The sequence below is a fragment of the Culex pipiens genome, chromosome 2, assembly GCF_016801865.2.
Source record: "Culex pipiens pallens isolate TS chromosome 2, TS_CPP_V2, whole genome shotgun sequence".
Classification (NCBI taxonomy): Eukaryota; Metazoa; Arthropoda; class Insecta; order Diptera; family Culicidae; genus Culex; species Culex pipiens.
Window position 1 is genome coordinate 121761314 of NC_068938.1, and position 20372 is coordinate 121781685.

At 37.0% G+C, this 20372-nt stretch overlaps 1 protein-coding gene across 2 annotated transcripts in view; it reads left to right on the forward strand.

The window, feature by feature from the left end:
- LOC120419581 (potassium channel subfamily K member 18) overlaps window positions 1-20372 on the forward strand; it is a 102128-nt gene that overhangs the window by 42254 nt on the left and 39502 nt on the right. For both annotated transcript variants that reach the window (XM_052707462.1, XM_039582309.2), the window contains exons 5-6: window positions 2646-2747; window positions 2967-3097. In XM_052707462.1, the coding sequence (XP_052563422.1) occupies window positions 2646-2747; window positions 2967-3097 (233 nt within the window). The remainder of the gene's footprint in view (window positions 1-2645; window positions 2748-2966; window positions 3098-20372) is intronic.

Consider the following 20372-nt stretch of genomic DNA (forward strand, 5'->3'; position numbering starts at 1 on the left):
GCAACTTTAAGTTGCTTGGTCAAAATTTTCAACAAATGTTTTGATTTGGCATATTTTCCCAGTAGTTGGAAAAATGCCAAAGTAATTCCGATTTTGAAACCGGATAAAAATCCTGCTGAAGCCTCAAGCTATCGGCCCATTAGTTTGCTTTCATCTATTAGTAAATTATTCGAAAGAATAATTCTTAATAGAATGATGACGCACATTAATGAAAATTCAATTTTCGCTGATGAGCAGTTTGGATTTCGCTTTGGGCATTCAACTACTCATCAGTTGTTGAGAGTTTCAAATTTAATTCGAAGCAACAAATCTTAGGGCTATTCTACTGGCGCTGCTCTTCTAGACATAGAAAAGGCATTTGACAGTGTTTGGCATAAAGGTTTGATTGCGAAATTAAAAAGGTTTAATTTTCCGATTTATATCGTGAAAATTATTCAAAATTATTTGACGGATCGTACTCTGCAGGTTTGTTATCAGAACAGCAAATCTGATCAACTACCTGTACGTGCCGGCGTCCCTCAAGGAAGCATTTTGGGTCCAATTTTATACAATATTTTTACTTCTGACTTGCCTGATTTGCCCCCAGGATGTCAGAAATCACTTTTTGCTGATGACACAAGCATCTCCGCCAAAGGCAGAAGCCTTCGTGTAATCACAAGAAGATTACAAAAAAGCTTGGATATTTTCAATTCTTATTTGAAAGAATGGAAAATTACTCCAAATGCTGCAAAAACTCAACTTATTATTTTCCCTCACAAACCAAGGGCTGATTTTCTTAAACCAAAAAGTCATCACATTATAAAGATGAATGAGGTAAATTTAAAGTGGGAGGATCAAGTGAAATATCTTGGACTTGGTTTTGACAAAAACCTTACTTACAAGGATCACATTGAAAGTATCCAGGTTAAATGTAACAAATATATTAAATGTTTGTATCCACTTATAAACAGGAATTCTAGACTTTGTCTCAAGAATAAACTGTTAATTTATAAACAAATTTTCAGACCTGCCATGCTTTATGCTGTGCCGATCTGGACAAGCTGTTGCTTAACCAGGAAGAAAAAACTTCAGAGGATTCAGAACAAAATTCTGAAAATGATTCTGAAACTTCCTCCCTGGTTCAGCACCAGTGAACTTCATCAATTAGCCGAAGTTGACACTTTGGATGTTATGTCCAATAAGATAATTGATGCATTTCGACAAAAATCATTGCAGTCTTCAGCTGCATTGATCCGCTCTTTATATAGTTTATAAGTTAGTTTTAAGGTATCCCTTTTCCCTTTTGTACATGTAGGACCTCCTACATTTGAAATCACTGAATAGCGAAAGCTACAATATTTCATGAATAAATGAAAGTTGCTAGTATTTAAAATTGAGGTGAAAAGTCATCGTTTGTGATTGGACACTCAATAATATTTTAACTGAATGAATGTACATGGAAAAGAAATTTGAATAAATATAAATTAAAAAAAAAAAAAAAATTAAAATTTATATCATTCCGTCCGTACAGAATTGCCTTTAATTATTATGACTACATCCTTTAAAAAAAGTTTCAGCGGGGACAGGAGTAAAAACACCACCTTATTCATTGGTTACGACAAGTCGATAATTACACCCAAAACTGGGCAGAGCTCGTCTGAGAGAATAATGGCCTCGAGTAGAGAGAATAAAGGTACCATTCACGCTCAATGAACACAGCTCGAGATGTGCGAAAGACTTATTCCCTTGATAAAAAAAGTTCATCCGTCAAAACTAAAAACCAAAAGTGTCGACTACGGGAATCCAACCATAGACCTTTGACAGACTAACACGATGACTTAACTGCCTCGGTCACCATAGCTTGGTGACTAGGGAGTGTTCAGATGTCGATGTATGACCCTTGTTGGAGATTTAACGTTTCCATTTACGAATAAACACATTCGTTATGATGGTGTGAGTTGGAAGCATTATTCTTTCACTTTTGGCTTTGAGGCTCTCGACTCTGAGTTTTGGGTGTACATCATTTTTTTTTAATTTGTTCTTGCATATACAACAAGCAATCAACTGAAGTTTTTCTAGAAAATATGTCATAGAACAAATAAGCAATTTTCATAACAAGTTAACAAATTATTATTATTTTTTTTTTCAAATTTTTTCAAATTTTGTTTTTCGCTTAGCCCAAAACAACTGAATTGTACAAAGACTGACAAAAAGGGGGAACATAACCATAAGATTAAACGATCGGAGTTTCATCAAACGTTCAGATAAACTTTAGATCTACCAATATACTTAGAAGATTGTTTGTCCGGAATACCTTTGAATCCAATCCATCTCTTGAACAATTTTACAAGAAAGCTCAAACTGCACACAATGCTTGTGTTCGCTTTTCAACCATGCAAAAGAAAGGAATCAAATCGTTTACTCAGTCCTCGCAAGAAGTGAAGCAAAAACTTTAGGTTTCACAGAATTACCAAGCTTCTTTGAACTTGGCAGTTATTGCTTCCGGGCAACACCACCATTCAACACAGAAGGAAAGCTCTCTCACACACAAACACGAGTAAAAAAAACATTACTGCGTTTAAACCTTGCATGCGGTAACGGTTTCCTTTCACACAGATCTCACTAACCAAAGCTTTGTATTTTTTTCTTCTTACTCTCCCACACAGGATACGGCAACATAGTTCCTCGCACGGAATGGGGTAAAATTGCAACGATATTCTACGCAATCATAGGAATGCCACTGTTTTTGCTCTATCTTTCCAACATTGGTAAGTTTACAACAACCTTCATCACCGCCACCGCAAATCAGACTTGCATTTGGCGAGATTATGGTGCGGGGTGGATTTTGAACATATTTTTGCATGAAGAAATAAATGAGGTTGTAACGTCCAAGGTTGAATAAATTTGAATTACCTTAAAACCCTTTTTTTCTTTTTCTTCCCTTTACGCAATAACTTCAAATTATCTCGAAAATCATCCGGTTCCAGGTGATATTCTGGCAAAATCATTCAAATGGACCTACGCCAAGTTCTGCCTGTGCCAGGTATGTCCGGGTGTGGCGCGACGGCGTGCCCTCCGAGCTAAGCGCCGTGCCAGGACCGAGGAACGTGACTACCAGGTAAGTCTGGGGTGTGGTCTTTCTGAAGTGCTCTTTGTCGGGTCGGGCTTCTGCTCTGCTTTCTCTTGTAATGCAATGCCGAATAAACAATTTTATTAATTTCACTTCAACCGCATACACCTGTCTGGCCTGACAGCAGCATATTTAGTACTGTTGCGCCAACAGTCAGGGTTTGGGGTCATCCATAATCGATGATATATGTTTTTATTGAAAATTATTTATAAAATAATATAATTTGTTGACTTTGTATCAATGGTTCCAGGGTAAAGCGAACTGTTATCTTAATTTGAGTTTATTTGGAATTGTTTGCTTTACTTATATCCTTATTCATTTTCTTTAACTCAATGTTTTAGCCTTTTTTTCTATTTATTCAGTTTTGTTTCTCAGTTAAGGAGTTACAAACATGTAAGAAACCACAAAATTTCATATTGCAAAAAAAATGAATTTACTAAAATAATGATTATCAATCACTCCTGAAAGTTTCATGAAGATATTTCATTAATAAACTAAGATAGAGACGATTTAAATTCAAAATTTTGCCATGAGCAAAGTGGACTGTCAAACTTTCTGAGCGTTTTTTTCTCGAAACACCGAGTTGATTTACGAGTGCCACGATATCTCGAGATGTTATGGACCAAACTGGCTGAAATTTGAGGTGAAGACTCGCAAGACATATCCCGTGTCCATGACCGATTTTTGAATTTTGCTTTTTAAAAAAATCCAGAAACCAAAAACTGACGATTTTTTTTATGAAAAACATAAAACATATTTTTATCTTTTTTTAAATAAAGTTTTAAAACTCGGTTTTCGTGTGTAAGACACGGGACTGGTTCAACGAGTCTTTACCAAAAATGTGAGCCGATTTGGTCACCGCAGTATTGAGATATCGTTGGACCCATTTTTTTTAACTGCTTACTTTAAATATCTATGTATCAGCAATGATTCAACCAAATGTCCTCAAATTTATTTTGTTTACAGATTAAAATGTATATTTCAATACCCTGGAAACAAATTCAGGAAAAAGTCAAAATGTGTGCTCATGCCAACCTTGGACATTTTTGCCATTTTTGCCGATTTATCTAAATGATCTAAATGTACAAATATTTTTCAAAGTTTAAGTCACACCCTCCCTTCCACACTCCCTTCTCCCCCCCCCCCCCCCCCCTATGAAATTGGTCCAAAAAATCAGGGAAGCAAAAAATATGTATATTTTTATCCGGTTCAAAAGTCGGAATTACTTTGCCACTTTCCAACTACTGGGAAAATATGCCAAATAGAAACATTTGTTGAAAAATTTGACCAAGCTACTTAAAGTGGCTTCTTCAAATTAAAATGTAAAAAATACCATCCTCACAAGGGGCATTCAGATTCTTATTTATTGTTCATAATATATTTAATTACATTCATATCTGTATAAGGTTTTCTAGTCAGAAACTTACCAACACATTCAAAGTATGTTAACATTACAGCTGGACGATTGTTTGCATCAGGTTTCCTATCTCTTTCTAGCAAAATTTTTTTGTCAGGCGACTTCTAGCTGGTTTTTTTGACTGACCGCTCGATATGTCAGCCAACATACTTCGCAGGGCTGTGACAGCTCGAGCTCGATCATTGTTTGCATCAGGACACTGTGACGAGAAGTTCGTCATTATTGAGTTAAATTATATTTTTTTCACTGGGCCTAGAAAGCCTTATTAAAAACGTCATCTGAAGAAAATTCTTCTTCATCTATATTCTGAAATTGTATTGAATTTGATCTTCAATAGGACTCAAAACATTGAAGTTGAAATGAACATGAAAAAATGAGCACTCTCAAACTGCTAAACAAGTTTTTGACTTTTCTCCCCTTAGTTCAGGCCTGACCAACGTCCGGCCCGCGGGCCGGATCCGGCCCGTGAAGCCATTTCATCCGGCCCGCGACGACTTTTAAAAATAGTTCTATGATCGCCCCTAACGCTGATCATGAAATATTTAATAAAAAAATTAAGTGTCTAAATAAAAAAATAAACTTGAGATCATTTTTTTTGCGATAAAATTTTGTGAATTCATCTATTATTTTGATTTTACTTTGTAATTTTAAAGTATTTTTTCTTTCGAATGCATCATGTAATTTCTTTATCGAAAGTTTCAGAATCAACCAATAAACAGTAAAATGGCGCAAGATAACGAAATTGCCCATTTCGTAAAAATGTTAAATGAAAAATAAACTTGTATCGCTGTCTAAAAATGCACAAAAGAAATATAATTTAAAAATTTTACAATTTGTACCATGTTTACTGCAAATTGAAGCTTTTCGTTTTTGAGGAGCTTGATTAAATTGATTTTTTCAATAAGTGAGTAAGTAAAACAAAGTATTTTTTAGTAAAACTTTGCAGTGATAAAGTTTTGTTTGAAAGAGCTTACAGACAGCAATTCAGTCATACTGAAAATTAAGATTGCTGCAAAAAATTCTAGAATTTTTAAAAAAAGTCCAAAATAAGAGCAAAAACATATTTTTTTATATGCAATTACACAAACAATTTCAAAAAAAAATAAATCAAATAAACATATTTTTGAAATTTATCTTTGTTTATCTTTCTAAAATCAAGGTAATGAACTAACACTAGTTTATTTATTGATAGGACACATAAAAAACATTTAAAAATACTCTAGACTTGAAAGAACCTTAAATTAAAAAAAGTTTACATTTTCAACTTGTATCAAACTTTTGATCCGGCCCGCCACTGGTTAAGAAAAGTCAGATCTGGCCCGCAGGGCAAAAAAGTTGGGCACCCCTGCCTTAGTTGAATGAATATTATCACCACATTTTAAAGAAGAAATTGGGTTTTGAAGCTTCTTAAGAACCTTAGAATGTTTCCAACAAGGTGTGGAAAAATAATTCATTTCTTCGACATCTCTTGCGAATTTTTCATATCGCACAGGAGAGTGAATCTGTGGACAATAAAAATTTTGCAAATCTTTTTGAATTCGCTTCAGTGCAGGATCACGTGAATGTTGAAAAAGTCTTTGGCGAGATCGTACTTCAGGAATAGCAATATTCCTAGCATCCAAAAATGCATTTCGATGGTTTGGTAGTAAAACGGTACTGTGAATGGTCGGAGTGGATAAATCCCAAAATCCCCGAGAGTACTTTACTCGTGGGATCATTTCACAAAAAGTTCACCCTCCAAAAAAACGGCGGTAAAATTACTGGGAAATGATCAAAATCAACACTTACTTTGATTTGTCAAAACCAAATCAATCGTTTATGGAATTCTAACAGAAGAAAAGCAAGTTGGTCCCTTCGGGTATAAGGCTAGAAGAACAATCTCTAAATAAAATTTTATCATTGGAATTTACTTTAGAATTATTCCAAGATTGGTGCTTATTGAACTTATGCTGTTAATTTTAAAATTAGGAGTTCTCACGCAATTTCTGAATGGCCCAAAAAGAGTTTGCTCCTTACATGCACTTTTGACTGCAGGTATCCTCTGCCCGGAAACTCGGCCAAGGTGCATCTCGGCAGCACCTTTTTTAATAGCCAAGTGTATTTGAAACTAACAATGTTTGTTGTAGTCGCCTGTCTTGTCTGTGCGCTCTTTCTCGTCGCTTTTTCCAGAGTTAGAAGTACAAACCAAGGCGACGACTAAAGCGTTGGTCTGCACTCCACGTCTTTTTCTGCTGTGTAATTGAAAATTTAAATTTATTCCTAGGTGGGGTTGTCGAGACGGGACGGGATTCAGATTTTGTTTCTGGAAATGGTTTCTTGTTTTGGGGTTCGTGAGTGTTCTGCAGAGCTGCACAATAGTGCTGCCACTGCACGATTTGGCTACGATTATCCTTTAACTTTTTTTTCTACTCTGCGCAGTCCTGAATGCTGCTGCATTTCGCAGATGGCAAAGTGCTGAGGAGATGCAATCTGCTGGCTGCTGCAGAGCGTAGTGGGGTGGCGTGGCATTTCAGCACAAACGACGAAGGTTCATTTCCCATGGAAAAAGGTGCATGTGATGAACTTCGAGAGCTGTGTGCACTGTACGTGATTCGGGGAAGTTGTGTGAATGTGTGCACAAAACAGGATTAGTTTAACGTGTAATCTCTTAATCTCAATTTTGAGGCTTTCGAGATAAATTGAATTACCGTTGATTGGAACGGTGAATTTGCTGGAGCTGTGAAATGAACTAAAAATTGGATTTTATTTCTCATGTGGCATAGGGTAATCTTAGAATTGTTTGCAAAATTATAGTACAACAGTACAAAACTGTTCGTTCTGTGTATTGCCCAGACATTTTGTTGAATTTAGTTGCCGGAGTCGCGAGTTATTATCAAAATAACGTGAAGTTCATGCCAGAGTGTTTAACTTGATTTCAAGCTGTGAATTTATAGCACAATCTGATCAAATCTATTTTTGTTTTTGGTTTTGTTAAACATATTATTATTGTGATTTGAAACCAAGTTTTGAGGCTCTGTGAAGGCGTGACATTGAAAGTTGCACAAAATGACGTCCCTTACTCAATTTAGCTTAGAAGATTTTTTTAACTTTTGTTTTTTGTTTTACACAATGCATCTGAATTTCATGAGACTTTTTTCAATTTAACGAAATACTTCTTAACTGAAATTGATGAAATTTTTTTGCTAAATGCCGTTTGCTGTTGGAAGGCGTGCGTTGTACCGTGCGTGGTACCATGTTCCACGAAGTGGAACCAAAAATAAAATACTATTGTTGCCTATGGAATACACTGTGTTTAGAATATACAGCTATAATTACCAAAATGTTTCTGTCATTTATTGATGGTTCGTAATCAAACACTCCCAAGAGGCAAGTGCAGTTTGAAACATTAGATTTCAACCCATCCTGTTTGCTTGAAATGGCTCCATTATGACCCGTGTTCTCCACTCCACTGCTCCAAGGTTGGCAAAAGGTTGCACTTTGCACTCTTGCCGGCTTCTGCAATCGGTCGGTCAGAGGCGGTCTCTCTAGATTGGTTTCCTCAAGGCAGCCCCAAATTCGCCTCGAGCTGGCTTGTCTTCCTGTTGTCCTTTTTCGACAGGATGTGCTCCATACTTTTGCACGATTTTCGGAAGTTTGCTGTATCATGTTATGTTGGGGCTACTCTTTGGCAGTTTTCGAAGTATTGTAAACCGGTTGACAGCAGAGCAACAATAGAGACCCCGGTGGGAGACGTGCCAACTCATCCGGGCTTTGGTGTATTATCATTTGAATACCAACTCTTTGTTAAGGATGAACGGAATTCGATTTGGAATTCTACGATAGCCACTCAATTGAGTCAAGATCAATGGCGACAATTGGTTCCGAAACGGGAAACGCAATTTCTTTATGGTTTCTGAATTTATTTATTTTCATTTTCTTTGCAAAAAATGAGTTTGGGTTGTGAACTCAATTTGTTGTTTTTTGATAATGAAATTTTTTAGATAGTCGATAGTTTGAATATTTAAAATAAGTAAGTTCCTAATACTACACCCAAAGTTAAAGACCGAGGGAATAGTCCTCCCGAAAAGAAATATGAGGAAAGTACTATTTTGCGACCTCTCGCGTGTTCATCCGTTCATTGAAACAGTTCATCCTATTGAGTGGCTTATATGGACAAATGACCGCAACTTAGTCACTGAACCATGGTTGCCCATACGGCAAAGGCACGGTTCAATATGCCGAAGGTCTAGGGATCGAGTCTCGGTACCGGCATTTTTTTTTTTTTTTGAAAGATAAACTTTTTTGGAAAATGAACTCATGAGTAAAGTACTCTCGCTAATTTCGGGATTTATCCTCTCCGTCCGCACACAGTACCATTTGACTACCGGGCTCTTTATCCTCTCGTATGCCGATGCCCAATTCTGGGTGTAACTAATTACAGATCATGGAAGCAATAAATTGATCATTTCATTCAATTATTTGATCGATATTATCGATAAATGTTATTGAGTGCACTTAGAAAAACTAATCAATATTTGCGATTTTGTTCAATGTTAAAGAGTGTGCCACATTGCAGTAATCAATGAAAATTTTCATCTTTATCAATTTTTTTATAAGGACTCTTTATTTAACATGAAATACGTATGGTTTTTGAGTGGGTCTCGTGGCGCAGGGGTAGCGGCTTCGGCTGCCGATCTCGATGATGCTATGAGACGCGGGTTCGATTCCCGCCTTATCCACTGAGCTTCTATCGGATGGTGAAGTAAAACGTCGGTCCCGGTTTCTCCTGTCTCGTCAGAGGCGCTGGAGCAGAAATCCCACGTTAGAGGAAGGCCATGCCCCGGGGGGCGTAGTGCCAATAGTTTCGTTTAGTTTCGTTTTTCGTATGGTTTTTGTAGTTGATTTACATATCAATACAGATCAATCAATAAAACTTATGTTTTAACAATTAGTTGCAAAACTGTGCATTGAGAGCAAATTTGGAAGCAGGTTTGATTTCTGCAGAAATAATATCAATAAGACTACACCCTTTTGCATAAAATTAACAAAATTCATGTAAACCTGTTTAAAGTTTGTTAAGTTATATCAAAACATAGATTTGAATTTTCATCGTGAACATTTTAAAACAAAACAAAAATTTTGTGCGAAAATGTCAAGTCAATTACAAATGAGCATGTTTTTTTGATGATTTTTTTTCTCTTCTCTGATGTTTGGAATTTGAGACAAACTTAAAAAAATACTGAAAATTTAATGATTAAACATCACTAAAAAATGCCAAAACTATTACAACTTATTTCTAACAATCAAGCCACAAAACATTCAGTGAAAAAAAAATATCTCACGATCTTTATTGTTGCTTTCAAAAAGATTAACCTTAGAACGAACCATATTTCACGATGAGAATAAAAATATATTCCACTCCAACGTTGCATATTCAGTCTTGTTTATAACAAGCACATTTCCAGCTGAAGCCTGAACTCTTTCCTAAGCCATACTTTAGCCTTACAATTGAGTGTCACCATCCGGTCGTACGGCAGTTGTGCCCGCCGAGTCCCGACCGGCCTCGGAATGTTTGACCCTCGGCTCGGTTCGTCGTTTTTCTGTGCTGGCCTGTGAAAAAGTGCATAAACCTGCCGTGAATATTAATGGCTGCAAATCTAACGAAGGTGTTGAGAAGGATTGTGTTTTGCTTCCTGCATCCAGCAGCCGCCATTGTTCTGTCTGCCCGGCGCAGTTTTCCGATTCCTTTGCCATTGTTCTATACCCGCACACACACACTGCTACACTGCTACACTTACCACCCAGCAGCTCAGCGTGCGCGAGTGTGTTTGTTTGGAACTCTGCTGCCACTACTTCTGCTTCGCTTGCTCTATTTATTGCATTATATTGCTCGTGAAAATGCACACATTTTAATTTATGTTGTGAACCGCAACAAAAGCGTGAGAGACGGCGGAAACGAGCGCGAATGTTTCCTTTTCACGAACCGAAACTACTGCGGAATTCTCCTGAGAAAAAAAATCAGCTTTGCATTAACTTAACCAAATGTCCAAAGATGATTTTTCAAAATATCCGTTTGCTAAAATTATTTAGGGACCTATAAAGGGAAATGCAATGTGGCTCTCTACTATAGACAACACTCAAAATAATCCACACGTTGATGCTACCTGATAAATCACGTAACCCTGATTTTCCCCTCGTGACGTGACACACGTAAAAACAATGTGAAAGTATACTGACAAAAAAATGTTTTCACGTTGATGTTACGTGAAAAGCCTTATGGTATTTTTCCACTAGGATTTTCCATGTAGTTTTTATGTGTTTTGAAATGTAACTTCAACGGAACTCGAATGCACCATTTGGCGAAATTTCTACGTGATTATTTTGGTATGAAAATTGATGGCGTTCGGTGAAGAGCTGCTGCCGGACTTGTGGTCGCAAAATTTTATCGAAAATGTTACAGATGGTAAATTAAATTTAGTTTAAACAGTTTTTTAAAAGAATTAATGTTTTTTTTGTTTCAGATGTCTAGAAGAAGCATCTTCTTTCTCGATGGCCTTTGGCATTCTGGCTGGTGATATCACCAGCGGTGACCTGAAGAACCCCTCGAAGGCGATCCCAGGCGCAATCTCGGTCATCATCCTGACGTCGATTTCGTCCGTCGGAACGCCAATTGTGGCCGATGTTACTGTGGTGATTGACGCCACCGGAAATGTTTCGGATTTGGCCAACGGGTCGTGGATCTATGCCGATTGTGCCCCGGAGAAGTACGAGTACGGATTACACAACTCGTTCCAGGTCATGGAGTTGGTATCTGGTCCAATCATCTACTCCGAGTACGCCGAAAAGGGTTTTTCCGCGGTCAGCAGAATCGGCAAACTTTGACCACATATCATACACATCATACAGTGCAGTCATCAGTTTATTTCCGGCAAGAGGCATCGCATTACAAAGTTGTGTAGTTGTATGAAATCGTTTCAAAAAAGTTGAAAAAGTATAAATAAAAAAAGTATCTGCTAATTAAAATTAATTCTTTTTATTTCCACCCAAAAAAAAAGAAACTAAAATCAGAAACTACTACTATAAAGTTCATATAACGCTTACTACAACATACATGTAGAAATCATCGATTGATTCATTTAGCTTTTACGTGTGAAACACGTAGAATCAACGTGAAGGGATCTGGCCAAACAAATACCGTTTCTACTAGGGTCACCTCGTAGAAGTTACGTGAAAACCCTAGTGGAAAAATACCACATAGCTTTTCACGTAACTTCAACGTGAATATTTTTTTGAGTAAAATGTAAACACTGACATAAGGAGTGAAAGAGATACACAATACTCTTTGGAAGAATGGTCAATTTCAATAAAATATGTTTTTAATAAAGTATAATTCTGGACTTTTTTTTTCTTTTTTGAAATGGTCCAATAAACCAAATTTTCAGTTTTTGTTTTTTGGGTGTTTTTCAATACCCCTGACTCAAGACGGTTCCACAAACACCAAAAAAGCAAAAACTGGAAATTTGATTTATTGGACCTTTTCAATAAAAACTTCAGAATTCGTCCAATTATTCAAATATCTCATGCTTTTAATAAGACTAGTTCAAAGTGTTTACCTCTCGGCTCTGGACGAGGTCAAGTTAGGGGAGGCAAAGCAAATAAAAATACAAAATTTCACATTTTGAAACAAAAAGTATCGAAAAGTTCTTTATACAACATTCAGTAATGCCACCATGAAAAATTAGTAAATCGACGCGTTTGTTCCTGTGACAAACGCGTTCTGACCTTTGGCCACTTGTCGCACTTTCATCAATTTCCAGGCTGTGTCAAGATAGCAAGGCAAGATTGAAACTTCTTTCTTATGAAAAGTGACAAAAAAAAATCGGTGCTTTTTGGTTTTCAATTAATATCTCAGGATTGAAATAAAAATGTTGGGGAGGCATTGTGAGCTGCACAAATTGGCGTTTTAACTCAATGTGGCCCAAAATGCACTCACGACAAGTTAGCGCGACGGCGACGAAATATCAATGAGTTCTTTAAAATATAATTTTTCCAAAACTTTTACGTTTTTTATCAGTCTGTGGTTCTGAAGTACAAAACTTGATATAATATTAGAATAGTAGTTTATGCAACAAGTTGCAAAATGAGCATGAGCATGAGCATGAGAGCATGAGAGATCACCCATGGTTGCCCCTCCGTTGCTGAACAGAACCGTAATATCCTTTCAGCACTACTGATTATATGCTTCGACGATCTAGTGGTGTTTCCCTTATCAACAGCATGTATGAATGCGCTGAAAAGATAAAACACCATGATTGCTAAAGCTAGATCAGTTGCGAATAGGTAACAGTCATTGGCCACCAACGGCGCCCGCCATGTCAGTTTGTAGATCTCGATTTTAAGGGACGGGAATGTTAGTTAGCGCAGGTTGCTACTAGGGCAGCTGATTTACTCTGTGCTTACACCCCACAAGCGCCAGGAACCTGAAAATTTGTTAGTAGGATAGGGTGTTTGGTCAGGATTCATCATAGAAGATGATGATGCGACCCAAAATCATAGTGTTTGTTGAAAGGTATTATGTTTTAATCTCAAGGCAAGCAATCGGATGCTGCGGATGAGTCATTTCCCGTTTATCGGCTGTTAACTTTTAATTGAAATGGATTTATCTTAGACAGCCGGCTGTGGAAAGATAGAACCAAAATTATTTGTAATTAAATGATGAAGTATTTAACAGTCTGACCTTTTAATTGAGATGTTTTTACGAGTTTTACATGATTCATGTTTAGTAGGGTACTGATTAACGAAGCGAACGACGAGTTACGATGTTTATCGAGCTGAAATGGTATGATAAGGTTTTGTTGTTATTGCACACCGACGACGAATGCGAAAAACCCCTACGACCCGACCGAAAGGCATCGCAAATCAGACTGACTCAATTATCATCGATGACAACCAGAGCCAGCCGCACCTTTACATACACGCACGCGAAAAAAAAACGAAAAACACACCGACGACGATCGCGAAAAAAAAACACGACCCGACGGAAAGGCACCGCAAATCAAACTGAGGAAATGGAGAGAAAAAAAAAATAACATAAAAAAACCTACTCACATAAAACCAATCACCCCATGCACACAAAGAGCGACACAAAAGAGACGAAAAAACAGGACTGCGCGAGTTTATGCAACAAGTTGCAAAATGAGGATTTTTTCAACACGAGTCGTACATTTATCTAACGAGGTTCACCGAGTTGGATAAATACGAAGGGTGCTAAAAAAATTAAGTTTTGCAACAAGTTCCATACAACATTTTTTGCAATTCCGAAAAACACCCATTAAGTGAAATTTGAAGTCAAATTTTCATGTATTTTGTCAATAAATCGTTTAAATCAAAAAAAAAATGAAAAGTGTTACTTTTCGAAACAAGAGCTGAAAAATTCAACTTTTCAGCACCCATTTCAGTGCTGAAAGTAGAACTTTTCAGCATTTATTTTGAAAAGTGTATTTTTTAATAAGGCTGAAACTTTTTTGGTGCATTCGGTATGCTCAATGAAGCCATTTTGCATCATTAATTGATCCATATAATTTTCCATACAAATTTGGCAGCTGTCCATACAAAAATGATGTATGAAAATTTATATCTATACCTTTTGAAGGAATTTTTTGATCGACTTGGTGTCTTCGGCAAAGTTGTATGTATGGAGAAGGACTACACGTAAAAAAATGATACACGGTTAAAAAAAATGGGTGATTTTTAATTTCACTTTTTGTCACTAAAACTCGATTTGCTAAAAAAACACTATTTTTTTTTAATTTTTTGATCTGTTTTAGGGGACATCAAATGCCAACTTTTCAGAAATTTCCAGGTTTTGCAAAAAAATCATTGACTGAGTTATGAGTTTTGCCTTCCTCACTGAGGTAAGGCTATAATCCTGCTCGAAAAAGTAACTTTTGAAAAACAGCTCGTAGACCTATATTCATGTATACCTATCGACTCAGAATCGAAAACTGAACAAATGTCTGTGTGTGTGTGTATGTGTGTGCGTATTCCCCTTGGTGCTCAAAATTCTTGCCAAGTTTTCTCGGCACTGGCTGATCCGATTTGAGTCAAACAAGTTGCATTCGGTCCGGTTTGGTGCCCCATACTGCACTATTGAATTGTTTGAAGATCCGATAAGTAGTTCAAAAGTTACGTATAAAAAGTGTCTAAGTTGCGAATCGGGTGCTGGAATTTTGATGCCGGATCTCACTTAAATGCATTTAAACTATGTCCAGAGCCATCATCCAACCCATCGTTGGTTAGGTAATCGAAAGACCTTTCCAATGATTTTAAAACATTGAAGATCTGGCAACCCTGTCTCAAGTTATGACCACTTAAGTGATATTTATGTACTTTTTTGAAGCCGGATCTCACTTAAATGTATGTAAACTATGTACGGATCCGTCATACGACCCATTGTTGGTAAGGTAATCAAAAGACCTTTCCAATGAGTTCAAAACATTGAAGATCTGGCAACCCTGTCTCGAGTTATGACCACATAAGTGATATTTATGTACTTTTTTGAAACCGGATCTCACTTAAATGCATGTAAACTATATCCGGATCCATCATCCAACCCATCGTTGGTTAGGTAATCGAGAGACTTTTCTAACGAGTCCACATCATTGAAGATCTGGCAACCCTGTCTCGAGTTATGACCACTTAAGTGATATTTATGTACTTTTTTGAAGCCGGATCTCACCTAAATGCATGTAAACGATGTCCGGATCCATCATCCGACCAATCATTGGTTAGGTAATTGAGAGACCTTTCCAACGAGTCCACATCATTGAAGATCTGGCAACCCTGTCTCGAGTTATGACCACTTAAGTGATATTTATGTACTTTTTTGAAGTCGGATCTCATTTATATGCATGTAAACGATGTCCGGAGCCATCATCCAACCCATCGTTGGTTAGGTAATCGAAAGACATTTCCAACGAGTCCACAACATTGAAGATCTGGCAACCCTATCTCGAGTTATGACCACTTAAGTGATATTTATGTACTTTTTTGAAGCCGGATCTCACCTAAATGCATGTAAACGATGTCCGGATCCATCATCCGACCCATCGTTGGTTAGGTAATCGAGAGACCTTTCTAATGAGTCCACATCATTGAAGATCTGGCAACCCTGTCTCGAGTTATGACCACTTAAGTGATATTTATGTACTTTTTTGAAGCCGGATCTCACTTAAATGCATGTAAACGATGTCCGGATCCATCATCCGACCCATCGTTGGTTAGGTAATCGAGAGACCTTTCCAACGAGTCCACAACATTGAAGATCTGGCAACCCTGTTTCGAGTTATGACCACTTAAGTGATATTTATGTACTTTTTTGAAGCCGGGTCTCACTTAAATGCATGTAAACGATGTCCGGATCCATCATCCAACCCATTGTTGGTTAGGTAATCGAAAATCCTTTCTAACGAGTCCACAAAATTGATGATCTGACAACTCTGTCTCGTGTTCTGACCACTTAAGTTATATCTGTGTACTTATTTTTCTGGACCTAAAAAAAATACCTGAAATATGTGTCTAAACCACTCATATTACCCATTGTTGGTAAAAAGTGTGGAAGGCATCAACCACATAGGTGGATTAAGTTAGTTTTTGAATCAATACTGATTTTTTGAATGCCGGGAACCGTGGTGACGGGGAAGTAAATGTTGGCTCCGGCCTAACCAAGAGGGTTAGGTCGATAGCTCAATCCAGGTGTAGGAGTCGTCTCCCTGAGTCCTGCTTCGGTGGAGTCGCTGGTAGGCAGTTGGACTAACAACCCAAAGGTCGTCAGTTCGAATCCCGGGGTGGACGGAAGCTTAGGTGTAAAAAGAGGTTTGCAATTGCCTCAACAATCAAGCCTTCGGACACCTAGTTTCGAGTAGGAATCTCGCAATCGAGAACGCCAATGCAATGTTGTAGAGCGAATAATTTGATTTTGATTTTTTCGATTTTTTGAAAAAATCGAAATATTGGTCAACTTCATTTTTCGATGTATGTATAATCAAATTTTCAATCAAAAAGTACTTTAGTGAAATTTTGATAAAGTGCACAGTTTTCAAGTTATAACTATCTTTAGGTAACTTTGTTGAAAAAAGTCACAGTTTTTCATTTTTTTTTAAATTAGCTCACATGTTTGCCCACCCTTGAAAAAATATTTTTGAAAAGCTGAGAAAATTCTTTACATTTTGCTCTTTTCGACTTTGTTGATACGACCTTTAGTTGCTGAGATATTGCCATGCAAAGCACGGCGTGTTTTCTAGAACAACCTTATCAAGAAAAAATAGTCATCGCCACTGTCAAATGTGTCTTCGAGAAATTTCTGAGATATCTTTATTTTAAGTTTTTTGTTTAAATCCCTTCATCATTTATTGGAAACTTTTTAATAACAGTTCTAGAAACTAGTCAAATGATGTGTTTATGTGTAATTTACTCATCAAAATGTGCAAAATAAGACAAGAAACACAACGAGGTTGCAAATCGCTAAACATTTTGAAAGTTATATTTTAACTGAGTTTTGAATTTGTGAGATTTACTTAGTAATCAAAATCATAAAACCGCATTCAAATAAAAAAATACTAGAATTTTTATGAAGGGGTGATGCGAGGCCTTCGACAGCGGGTGCAGTCACTCCCACATCGACTTAAACCTCCAGGATGAGGATCACACTAGCGTTGTGTGCGGCTGGTGCTACCGGGCGCAGGTCAAGCGGCTACAGCTGTGCAGAGCCACAGGTCGTTACCCCAGCAGCACGGTTCAGTGACCCCGTCGACGGCGAATATCCTCGACGCCGAGTGGTCAGATCTTGTAGGGACGTACGGATCCACTTCTTCTTTCAGCACACAAAAACACAACTACTTCAACTAAAACGCACGCACTATATTCAACTTAACTATATTTCGCTTAAGTCTAACACATTAAAAAGGTCAGATCACGGTCGCGCGCGGGTTCCTTTACCCAGCCGGTGTCCAGACACAACTGAACGATCAGAAAAATTGTATGTTCTGGCAAACCTCCGAATCTTGCGAAAACGGGTCGTGCGACGTCCTCTACTACGATTCTCCAGAGAGGATCGTAGTAGAGAACCGCTCCCCCTAATATTGTTGCAGCGGCACGATCCTCGCGATCCTCGGTGATGACCGTTGACCTCTCGCTTTCTCCCACAGCCGTCAGCTCAAGTCCAGCACGTTGGACGAGCTGCGGCAATCATCTCCACGAGATGAGAGATATCGGTCCAGGGTTGTAGTCGGAAGGGGTCCCGGGGTCATCACCGAACATATTAAATTATTACATAATTTCTGTGAACATGTATCACGTGCCTGCTATGATATGGCTAATAAAACCAAAAATTTGGCAGGTTTTAGATTTTTAAGAGTATTATTGCATTTTTATGAATAAATAAGATATTTCCTTAAACAAACATGAACCAGGAACAAAGATACAACATATGATTCAAACTCAAAAATGTACTACAAATTACTGTTGCATTCTTGAAAAGTCATGAGTATAAAGTAAATATATTTTTTAATGTTTTACTGTTGAAAATGCCTTTGAAAATAGCAATAAAATTTGTGAGTTTCAACTGAGAATGTAGAAAACACCTTCACAAACATTTTTTTGTTGAAAAAAAAATAAAATAATAATTTTAACAAAAAATCAAATGGAAAACTTAATTACAAGCTATTTGAACAAAAATCAAGATACTTGTAAAATGTTTTAAAAAAAACTTATAAAAAAAACCTTTCATACTCATGAAAAGTATTTCCCCTGAAACTCTACACAGTAATTTTTTGTTCAATTTCGAGTAAATAACAGGTTTTGGTATCCATGCAACTGGTTAATGTTTGGTTAAGGAAATATGATATTTATTCATAAAAATCTAATTACCCTTAACAATATTAAACCTGCAAAAAATTCGACTGTATCAGCTATCTATCTATTAATTCTTGTAAACATATATTTTAATACAGTTTTCTGATTTCAATTTCTGAAAAAAAACGCAAATTCAAAAACACGGTTAGAACAAAATTTTTAAAATGTTTAGCGATTTGAAACCTTTTAAATAGTTGTTTCTTGACTTAGGGGGAGAGGGGGTAATATGCACCCCCGGGGCAAAATGCACCCCCTGCTTTTCTCGGTATTTGGAAGAATTTTCCGGAGAAAAATCTTAGAAATTGGAAGCTTAACATTGCTAAACCATGCTGGAAAAATTTGAGCATCGCAGTATAAAAACAGCTCAAGTTATTTGCAAAACTTTAAAATGTTGTGTTTTCATCTAATTTTCTTTGCACTTTCATTATGATTTTTGGACAATATAAAAAGCATTTATTTATATTGTAAGTGTTGAGGTAAATAGTTTTTGCCATAATCTTCATTATTCTGTAGATAGATGAGTCCAAAAACATCAAAAAATGCATTTTTAATTAAATTTTCTGCAAAAAGCGTGGTCGGGGTAAAATGCACCGCTGTGAAGCTCCTTAGTAAAAACAGCGGTGACATCTAGTGGTGACTAGTGAAAACTGATTTTACCCGGTGCATTTTGCCCCATGTTGTGGTGCATTTTGCCCCGTTGTTGTAGTGCATTTTGCCCCAATGTTGCGGTGCATATTGCCCCGCATGGTTGTTTGAAATGAATCAAAAATGATTTTAGAAATTTGATATTTTCGAACAATTTTGAGGTTTTTTAAGACTTTTTTCACATGGATGACGAAGAATAATAGTTGTTTTAGAACATCAAACAAAATTCTTCCACAGTAATGCTGTAATGGTTGAGAAATCACAGTTTTCCCTTAGAGGGTGCATATTACCCCCTCTCCCCCTATTTTGCATATTTGATGAGTAAATGACACATAAAACGCATTTTTTGACAAGTTTCCTGAACTGTTAATAAAATGTTTCTAAAAAATGATGCTGGGATTTAAAACAAAAAACTTAAAATAAAGATATCTCAGAAATTTCTCTATGAAAAATTTCGCTCTAAGAAGCATTGGAAAGCTGAGAAAATTTCCTATAAGACACATTTGACAGTGGCGATGACTATTTTTTCTCCTTAATGTTGCCCAGAAAACACGCCGTGCAAAGGTTTTAAAACAGGAAAATTGATGTTTTCTAAGTCTCACTCAGACAACCCACCATTTTCTAATGTCGATATCTCAGCAACTAATGGTCCGATTTACAATGTTAAAATATGAAACATTCGTGAAATTTTTCGATCTTTTCGAAAACAATATTGTATGGACCAACTAACCATGCAAAATGGCTTCTTTGGGCATACCGAAGGCACCAACAAAGTTTCAGCCTGATTAATAAATACGAAAACTGCAATGAAAGAACAAACACGTGTTCGGCTATGTTCAGCACTGAGAGTATCAATACGGAAAGAAGAGCAGTTGAATTTGGGCCATGGATATTCAGGCTTGATAATTGTAGTTGCTAAAAGCTGATGGTTTGATATTTTTACAACTCTGTAGGTACGATTCGTATCGATTCGCAATGTTCTACACCCAAAATTCAGAATCGAGATAATCGTTCTCTCAAAATTTATTGAGGGCTCAGTGCCAAAATCGATAGAATAATGGTACCAACTCACACCATCATAACAAATGAGTTCATTCGTTAGTTGAATCAATAAATCTCCAACAAGTGTCATACATCGACTTCTGACTTCTACTTGGTCACCAAGCTGTGGTGGCCGAGGCAGCTAAGTCATTGGATTGGTTTGTCAAAGGTCTCTGGTTCGATTCCCGTTGTCGACACTTTTGGTTTTTTGTTTGACGGATGAACTTTTTTTGCAAATGAACTTCGAGAGAATAGTTCTATCGCCCATCT